The sequence below is a fragment of the Puntigrus tetrazona genome, chromosome 5 (genome assembly GCF_018831695.1).
Source record: "Puntigrus tetrazona isolate hp1 chromosome 5, ASM1883169v1, whole genome shotgun sequence".
NCBI lineage: Eukaryota > Metazoa > Chordata > Actinopteri > Cypriniformes > Cyprinidae > Puntigrus > Puntigrus tetrazona.
Genome location: NC_056703.1, coordinates 25253168 through 25263351, shown reverse-complemented (window position 1 = coordinate 25263351; position 10184 = coordinate 25253168). Strand labels below are relative to the sequence as shown.

The 10184-nt window shown below is 37.8% G+C and overlaps 1 protein-coding gene across 2 annotated transcripts in view; it reads left to right on the top strand.

The window, feature by feature from the left end:
* The first annotated feature begins 223 nt into the window (after positions 1-223).
* zfpl1 (zinc finger protein-like 1) overlaps positions 224-10184 on the top strand; it is a 31894-nt gene continuing 21933 nt past the window's right edge. Inside the window, exons 1-5 of one of the 2 annotated variants that reach the window (XM_043239176.1) lie at positions 224-578; positions 893-1001; positions 1415-1526; positions 2732-2925; positions 4381-4456. In XM_043239176.1, coding sequence (XP_043095111.1) covers positions 900-1001; positions 1415-1526; positions 2732-2925; positions 4381-4456 — 484 coding nt within the window. In that variant the 5' untranslated portion in view covers positions 224-578; positions 893-899. The remainder of the gene's footprint in view (positions 579-892; positions 1002-1414; positions 1527-2731; positions 2926-4380; positions 4457-10184) is intronic. The other variant, XM_043239175.1, reaches the window with a different exon arrangement.

Genomic DNA, 10184 nt, shown 5'->3' with positions numbered 1-10184 from the left:
CTTTGTATTGCAGTTTTATTTCAATGTACTGCAGGTTTTTTTGTAAGAGGGAAAACAACTGCGCCCGACTGTTTAATCTGACACAGCCACCTCCCGTCGCGACTTTTTTTTTTTTTTTTTTTGGCACACGTAAGCATGACATAAGAGCAAGGCGGACGTAACAAGGACACTTTTTTAGGAGATTTGTCCTTTATTCACTTCCTCTCGAAACGTAAGACGTTATGCCCATAGACATATAAATGACTAGACGCTTCTTTTTTGTTTTTATTATTTCCAAAATATGGATACAGAATATAGGGGAAAACGATTTTTAAATAAAAACAGTGCCAGGAGTACAGGGATTACCAAGATTATTAACATAACAATTGATTTCAAAAACGTAACTCGGTCACGTTTGTGGCCTTAAGGTTGTGCTTGGTGACGCAATTTCACTGCGACGGTAGCGGAAGAGACGTGGCAAAAATGCTAACTATTAGACGCTATAATAATATTGAGGAAAGTACTGGGCAGTTGTGTACAGTTTCATGTTGATGTTTGCACCGGTTTGTTTTTGACTCGTATTTTCTTCTTCTTTTAAGGTAAATATAGTAGTGTATAACTAATAATATCTTATTTGCGCAGTTAAGTTAACCATTCGTGTACAATCACTGTCAGCTTACCTGCATTTACATTCTTTCAGGCTAAATAATGGCGCAGTGTTGTATATGTGTTAACTACCGGAGTTGGCAGACTATTATTAAGCTATACGTTAAATTTAAGTGGCAAGAACGGATACATTTGCTATAATGCATGTTTTAGGAGTACATTAGAATTCACCATCGCATGAAGGCGGATTTTGTGTACTTTTGGAGTTTATATATTATTGATTATAATTTTTTTTTGTACTTTACAGGAAGAACATGGGTTTGTGCAAGTGTCCTAAGAAGAAGGTAACGAACTTGTTCTGTTTTGAACATCGTGTCAACGTTTGTGAGCACTGTCTTGTATCCAATCACAATAAGGTTAGTGCTCTAATGTTTGTTTTAAATTCATTACTGAAAGGGACAGTTCACCCTGAAATGAAAATTCTTTACTCAGCCTTTTGTATTTCCATACCTTTATTTCTTTCTGGATTCATTTATTTGATACAATGTAAAAATAATATTTTTTGAACAATATAACTAATACCCACACAGTTTTGTTTCTCATTGACCTACATTGTATGGACAAAATACAATGGAAATCTATAGGATAATAAACTATTTTAAACTATCATCTTTTGTGTGTACAAAAATGCATCACAAATGATTTGTAATGACATGAAGGCGAGTAAACAATGACAGGATTTTCACTTCTGGATGGACTATCACTTTATGGAGAAAATATGTTTTGAGGATTTATAAACACTTTTGTTTTGTCATTTTTATTTGTACAGTGTATTGTACAGTCATACCTACAGTGGCTACAAGACAGCGATTACAACCCAAACTGCAGCCTGTGCAGTCAGCCCTTAGATTCCCAGGACACTGTTCGGCTAGTTTGTTATGGTGAGAACAACAGATATAATGTTTGAACTCATTCTGAGAATTTAAAAAAAAAGAAAAGGCAAATTTTACGTAGCGTATGAAGGCCTGCATTAGTGTGATTTTTAGGAGTGTAGCAGTGCACAAAATTAATACGTACGTAACATGTTTTTCAGTATATTTATTTGTTAGTGCTTTGATGCAACCTGTGTTGTTAAAAGCGCTATATAAATAAAAATGATTGATTGATTGACTTGTAATTCCAATATACTGTGTACTGAAGCTCCTATTCAAAACCATTAATTTCATTAACCATTAATAAAGTCATAACCACCTTTTTCCTACGCCCCATGACACTTTGGAAATTATTAGTTTACCCTGTGTTAGTTTCACTATATGAGTGCAATAATATTTATTTTCCAATCTATGTACAGTGAGGTGACATTATTTTACTCACCCTTCAATCCTCAACCATTAAAAGTCTAAAAATAATTAAAGGAATAATTCACCCTAAAATTAAAATTCTGTCATTATTTACTCGCATCTCATGTAGTTCCAAACCTGTATGAATTTCTTTGCTCTGCCAAACACAAAGGAAAGGATTTTGAGGAAAGTTTGTAACCATTCTGTTTTGGGTCACCATTGACTAAAATAGTAATATTTTCACAACCAACCAGCCAGTCAGAATGTTTTGCTCTTATAAACAAAGATGTCAAAAATGTCCATATACAAGCTACACAATATTGTGTTCAGTAACACAAATGAATCGCCTGTGATATTGAACATAATATTGCATAGCTTGTCACAGCGACTGTGTATTAACCGCTGGTCCTTTTTCAATATTATAATATATATGAACTAGGCCTGGCACAAAACATGTATTTGTGCTAAAACGTCACGATACAGACATCTCGGTTCGATAAGCCTGTCATGATAGTCAATATCGCAGAGCACAATCATTTTTCATTATTAAATTTAATGAAATTTAACTTGTTTAATTTTTTTTTTTAAGTGTGTTCCTTTTAAAAGTAGTTTCATTTAATTTTTTACTAAATACATTCTGCACGCAAACACAGAATTTCTTCACATGCAGTGGTTCAAACAACACTGTTACCCAGTGCTGTACTAAATATACCAAATATATTTAGTAAAATTGTGTTTAACTTTACACCTCTAGCAGATTTGTGTGTATGCATTTATCATTACATTTCATTTCTTTACTATATCAGATTTATTCCACTGGTCATGTCTGAATGAGCTCGCCTCCCGTCAGCCCCTCTACACAGCACCTGCTGGGTACCAGTGCCCAACATGCCAAGGTCCTGTTTTCCCACCTTCAAACCTGGCCAGTCCTGTTGCAGACATGCTGAGAGAGCAACTGTCCTCTGTCAACTGGGCCAGAGCAGGACTAGGCCTTCCACTGGTGAGGGAGAATATGTTCCTCTTTTATCAATACCATTTTCCATATCTGGGTTAAATAGTAGTACATTAGTAAATTAGTAGGTATGAGTGATATTGCATGGGATAATCTTGCACATTTCATCAGTAAAGACGGTTCCTTGATTAGCAGTAAATCGCCTTCACTTGTTTTCAAATGAATCGACAGGTAAAAAACAGCCGTAGATCACTGACAGGTTGCGTAAAATTGTTTCACAGCCAATTTATTTGCGACATTGCATAGCATGTCAGTCATCTACGGCTCTGTTAACTGTCGCTTGTTTCAGTTTAAAGGTGATGTAAACTTATATGAGAATAATACAATAATATATTTTGTATACAGAACAAAAAAGTAATAATTTTATTTCAACAAATTTACTGTCAATACAGAAGCTGCATATTTATTGCCTCTGGTTGCGTCCATTGCATCTGACACGTTTCCTCCTTGTTAAACCCCTAACTTGCAAGGAAAATGTCAAGTTTCCTACTCATAACAACGACCTTGTGGTGGCATTCATGTGCATTCAGCTCGTAAATATCTATCCAACATGACTTAAACACGCATCATTATCCCATGCGACATATAACCCAGCCCTATAAACTAGCTATAAACTAGATATAGCTACCTGAATTTGGCATTTGTAACTTGAAAGCTCCAGAATAAGATAAATGTAAACATTTTGTTTCAGAAGAAGTAGCTTAAAGAAATGGTTGACCCAGAAATTAAAATCGTCATCATTTACACAAAGGAAGATATTTTGTTTTGGGCCAGGCTTTTTTGGGTTACAATTGAGTTCCATAGTAGGGAAAAAAAATACTATGGAAGTCAGTGGTGACCCAAAACAGCCTGGTCACAACTTTCTTCAAAATATCTTCCATAGTGTTCAGCAGAACATAGAAATTCATACAGATTTGGAATGATTCAAAGGTGAATAAATGATTTTCATTTCAATTTCAATTTTCTTTTTTGGGTGAACTATTTCTTTGAATAGTAGATCAGTAAGTTGGCTTTTTCAAGCCGATTTGATAATCACAGACGTAAGACATCAACAAAAAATAATAATGTATATTCTATATATTGTAGACTCCTTGGAGTGTGGATGGTTTTTCTAGAGGTCAAAACGGCACTTTTATTGTAGGACACTGAGGACTGCCTTGTATATAAACATTTTAAAACTTGGAAATTTTAATTGAATTAGTAAAATGTAATTAAAATCAGTTCGATAGAATTCAGGGTTCTCTCAAAATAATTAGATGAAAAAGGCCTATTGACGCTGAATGGGAGATGAAAAAGAGATTAAATAAAATCTGATACAAAAATATTGACATCAAACTTTTAAGCATATATAATTGCATGTTCAAGACTTTTGTCTTTGAAAATGAATTAACACTTATTTAGCCATTAATTTGCATTGATCTATTATTACCTTTTTTTGTCTAGATTGAAGATCCACCAAAGAGTGAGGAAAGTACAACACATGAGGATACGAGTTACTCTGAATGGTCATCTTTTGAGAGTGAGTATGACATTTTTAAATTCATAATTTACAGTTTTAGAAGAGTTCATAAGTGTCTTGGACAAAATTTAAATCTTTATCCACTTTTCCACCCAACTGGCCTCCTGCAACTGAGTCTGTTTTCTCCCAAGGTATTTTTTTTCTGTCATGGATGGCGCTGTTTCTTTGGCTCTGTGGTTACTTGGTTCCTTCCTTAATTTCTAGCAATTATTGTCGATTTGATTACAGAATCATTTTTCCTTTTTGATACTGTTCAGTGCTTTGACACAATCTGTATTGTTAAAATCTCAATATAAGTTGATTGATTTTGTGTGTGTGTGTGTGTGTCTGATTCCCATGATCTGTCCATGGGGCTCATCTAGCTGTTCTGGTGTCCGATGAAAGTCATCTCTTGGTGCTGATCCACCGACTGATCTGGATACAAACTGAGAAAGAGAATGAGAAAGAAACAGACAAATATTAGCGTACATGACACTTCTTTTTACAATTTAAATTTAATTAAAAGTACATTTTGTGTTATGGGTTGAGTGTTCCTGGTTTCTGCCGATCTAATTAATGTAGCCAATTAATTCCAGAGGTTGGGTATTGAAAATGATCTATCAATATTATAGGTATTATCAAACGTTCAGAGTTTTGAGAATGTATGAGATGTGGAGGACTATAATGTGACAAGACCTCGCTCAAGTATTGAGGAGGTAAGCCATTCAAATTCAAATTTTATTTGTCACATACACATACATACATGGTACGACATGCAGTGAAATGTTTTTTACAACCGTCCAGCATCAAAATAGAAAACAGAAAAACAGAATTTAAATATATATAAATATAAAATAATGTATAAAAATATGTATAAAAAAGTGTGCAAAGTTTAAAAAGTAAAATGTAAATAAGCGTAGAATATAAAATATAAGTGTAAAATGTAAAGTGGCTGTGCGAATGTCCAGTGCAAAGTGGCTAGTGCAATTGTCCAAAGTAAGTGGCGAGTATCTGGGAAAGAGGGGTGAACATGGGAATCCTGGTAATTAGGTGCTGGGTGTTCTCTGGTTCAGACTCCGAATGGCCTGCATGGAAAGAAGCTCCTCCTCATTCTCTCTGTGTTTGCCTTCAGGGAACAAAAGCGCTTTCCTGAACGCAGCAGAGAAAAGAGTCCATTGTTGGGATGGCTGAGGTCTTCCACGATCTTCCTGGCCCTGGTACAGCACCGCTTGTTGTAGATGTGCTGCAGCACAGGGAGCTCAGTGCGGATGGTGCGCTCAGCTGACCGCACCACCTTCTGAAGGGCTCGCCTGTCCTGCATGGTGCTGTTTCCAAACCAGGAGGTGATGTTTCCCGTCAGGACACTCTCGATGGTGCAGGTGTAAAAGTTCCTGAGCACCTGAGATGGGAGTCTGAAGTCCCTTAAGCGCCTCAGATGGTATAGACGCTGCCGGGCCTTCTTCACCAGGGTGTTGATGTGACAGGACCAAGACAGGTCCTGCGTGATGTGAACACCCAGGTACCGGAAACTGTCCACTCTCTCCACTGGGGTCCGTCGATCTTGATGGGATGGTAAGAGCGCACCTGCTTCGTGCTGAAGTCCACTATTAACTCCTTTGTTTTGCTGACGTTCAGGAGCAGATTGTTCTCCTGACACCATCTCTCCAGGTTGTTGATCTCCTGAAGGTAGGCCATCTCATCGTTGTTGGAGATCAGGCCCACCACGACAGTGTCGTCAGCAAATTTAATGATGGTGGTGGAGTTTGTAGTGGCCACACAGTCATGTGTGTACAGCGAGTACAGCAGGGGCTCAGAACACAACCCTGAGGGGGCTCCAGTGCTGAGAGTGAGGGAGGATGAGGTGTGTTTTCCCATCCGTGCGGCTTGTGGTCTGTCAGTTAGGAAGTTGGTGATCCAGTGACGCAGGGATGGGCTGAGTCCCAGGACCTCCAACCGAGGTGAGCGTGGAGGAACTATGGTGTTGAACGCTGAACTATAGTCCACGAACAGCATTTTCACATAGTTCCCTTTCCTAAAATCCAGGTGGCTTGTGGTTGTGTGGAGGAGGTGTGTGATGGCATCCTCCGTAGACCGGTTTTGGCAGTAAGCAAACTGAAGTGGGTCCAGTGTGTCCGGTAGTGATGCGGTGATGAAGTCTCTGACGAGTCTCTCGAAGCACTTCATCACTACAGACGTCAGAGCTACAGGGCGGTAATCATTTAGGCAAGATGGTTGAGGTTTCTTCGGCACAGGAACAATGATGGACTCTTTGAAACATGAGGGGACTATAGACTGTTTCAGGGAGAGATTAAATATCTCAGTGAACACCGGTGCTAGCTGGTCAGCACAGGCTCTCAGAACCCGACCTGTGATGCCGTCAGGTCCTGCTGCCTTCCTGGTGTTCACTCTCCTGAATGCTCCTTAAACCAATCAACGACCTGGAATAGTGAACGCATAGTAACAGTTTATTGTTATTTAATTAATTATGATATTTAATTATTACTACACATTTTTACGTACATTAGCAATATTATTATTTCTATTGATAATAACTGGCGGCCCCCCCTGCAATACCGTTGCGGCCCACTGGGGGGCCACGGCCCACAGGTTGAAAACCACTGGTTTAGATGATTTAACAAGTATGTACAATTCTTGGAATTTTTCCCCACAGGTGATCTATAATCTAATGTGATATTTTAGCTGATGGCTGTAAAGTTAAATTTTTATCTCTGATAGTATCGATCATTAAAGTAAAGTAGTTCTTAAAGTCAATAATGCTGTGATCTTGAGAAATGTCAGCACCTGTTGATGCTTTATTTTTCACTGTATTGAATAAATACCTGGGGTTATGTTTGTTTTCTTCTAAAAGAGAGGAAAAATAATCAGATCTAGCCATTTTCTCCAGCTGTGCTCCATTTTCTAGACTGCTTTCTTTAGGTTTGCAAATATGCTCCTTATATACCAGAGTCTGATTGTTTTCTTTTGTCTTTCTTAAGTGTAAAGGAGCAACTGTATCTAAAGTGCTAGAAAAGAGAGAGTACATAGTTTCTGTTACGTCATAAAGTTTTCTTCAGTATTGGATGTGCTAAGGAATTAAGATAAATCAGGAAGATTACTTACAAACCACTCACTTGTGGTGAAAGTGATGGTTCTACCATACTTGTAACAAGGTGCAAAATTAACGGTTTTAGCTATATGAAGAACAGATACAGAACTAGATAAGGATTTGAAATATCATCACTTTGCTGCAGAATTTCAACATCATTATGATTAAGACTAGTGCTGACCCCTTTTTCGAACAAATTTTTATTATTCATTTACTCGCAGAAAAAAAAAATCTACAGGCAGAGTCTGTGACTAACAGATCGTTGGTGGCTAATCTAGTATACATCAGGTGTGTCCAGTGCTTGCCAATCACTCATCGACCTCAAATATGACTTATCATCTGAATTATATATTATATAAGTATTAGCAACTTTAGATGACTACTCAATCTAATGTTAACTCAGAGTGTGTGTGGTTGAAGTGTCTGTGTGGAGGGTGAAGAGCACACGCTCACTTCAGGACAGAGCTTAAAATACTCAAACAAATAAGTCAAACAAATAAGAATAGTGCTTTCTAATCTGTAAAAGCTACGTTTATTTGCATGCACTCAAGAAATGAGATATGACTTGTGTGAAATAATGAAAGCTTTCTTGATTCAGGATGTGCTTTCTGCCGTCTCGGTCTGAGAAACACAGTCTTGGCTCGAAACACCATATATCTTTGCTTTACAGACATAAAAATATATCTATCGAGTGTGAAATGTGTCATTTTAAATGAATCAATTCAAATGGAAAACAAATATTCTCAGATTGTGTAATCCATACGAAACATGAATACATCTCTACTGAAGCGATGACAAAGCTATGTCGCCGACGTCAAAGAAAACATTACAAAAAAATTATAACGGTAATGCAGTCTCCTTAATGTTTTTCACTGACATATTCATAACCATAATTTCTGCTGGTGCACTGTGGCAAGCTTTGTGTGTGCTTTTGAGTGCTTATTATGCTATATTATTATGCTTTTTGAAACCGAGGGCTACTTCCTGGGTGCTGATAAAGACAAAGGGCTACCAGTTTGATACATACTTCTGAAAATAGCCAATTTGCTCAATTTAGCTTAAATTATATGTTATTATTAATAATTAATGGTGTTTAGCTATGTGAAGACACTGTTGATATTTTTATGAGAAATCATTAACATGATCAATGTAAAAAGATAGGAAATAAATTAATATCAATATGCAACACTTCTATATTTTCAAGTTCCATTGTTTTTCAAATTGAACATTTTCAAATGATCACTTTTACAACAGTTCTAGGCAATCACAATGTACCACAGCAGAATTTTTAAACATTTTTAACAAACACCATTTTTAAAAATGCACTTAACAGTGCTATCAAATGTTAGGACAAACATTTTACAAACACATTTAACAAATCATGAATGACATATTTTGAACTGGACACCAAATCTAGTATCTGTTTGTTTGTCTGTTAGTGGGAAGCCTGACATTGTATGCTCTCACCAGTGTGTTGTACTCTGGTGTGTAATTTGACACTGCAACTCTGAGTAAGTCTTGCAGATGTGCATCAGTGAGACGTGTTCTGTGTTTGTTCTTGATGAAGTTCATGTCAGAAAAGGCTGATTCACAAAGATCCCCTGCTGAGCCATCGGATTTCTGTGTGTAGTAGCAGGTCACTATATTCAGCTGACAGCTCCTCCAATAGTACCTTGAATGTTCTGTGCTGTTTAGCTTTGGAACGGGTGCTGTTTATGATATTTACAACGGGAATCATCACTTGATCAAGGCCAATCACTTTTGCACATAAGGACTGCTGGTGGATGATGCAGTGGTAATGCAGAAAGTTTGGGAACTCTGTGTCACCTTTACAGTGAGCAATGAATCCTGCGTGTTGGCAGATCATAGCAGGAGCCCCATCCATAATCACTGATACCAGCTTCTCCAGTGGCACCTTTTTCTCCACCAACTCCTTCACCACGTTATAGATGTCAACTCCTCTAGTAGTTGTCTTTAAGTGCAGTAGTGTCATAAGTTCTTCTTTTGTGGAGAAATCATCAAACGCCATCCTGATAAAGACTGTACTGCTGCTGTCCACCGACTCATCACACTGGATACTGAACCACCTGCACCTCACCAGATCACGGTCCAACTGGTTGGCCAAGTTCGCAGACATCGCCGACACTCTTCTTACCATTGTAGATGCACTCAGTTGAACATCAGAGAGAGTGGAGATTACATCGGTTCCGTACTTCTCGTCTTCAAGCACAGTTTTAGCAATTAACAGCATTGCTTCTTTGACAACTGCCCCATCAGAAAATGCCTTCTTTTTTTTAATCAAGTATTGCATAGCTCTTAATGAGGCTTCGGTTGCTTTTTGGGAGCTTTTTACCGGTCTCGTGAAAAAAGATTGCTGTTTGCTGAGAGCTGCCTTTAAATCACGAGCTTTTTCTGCTCGTAGTGCGCTGCCCGGTGGGTAGTTAGCATGGTAGCTTGTGTGACAAGTTGTAAAATGTCTCTCCACATTGTGCCGCTTTGCTGTCGCCACATATGCCCTGCAAATGAGACACTTGCAGGCTCCTTTCACAATGGTAAACAAAAAACTCCCATTCATTGTGAAAGCGCTACGTTTTGGCTACGCTACGTATTATTCAATCGTTAGAATGATAATATATTATCATT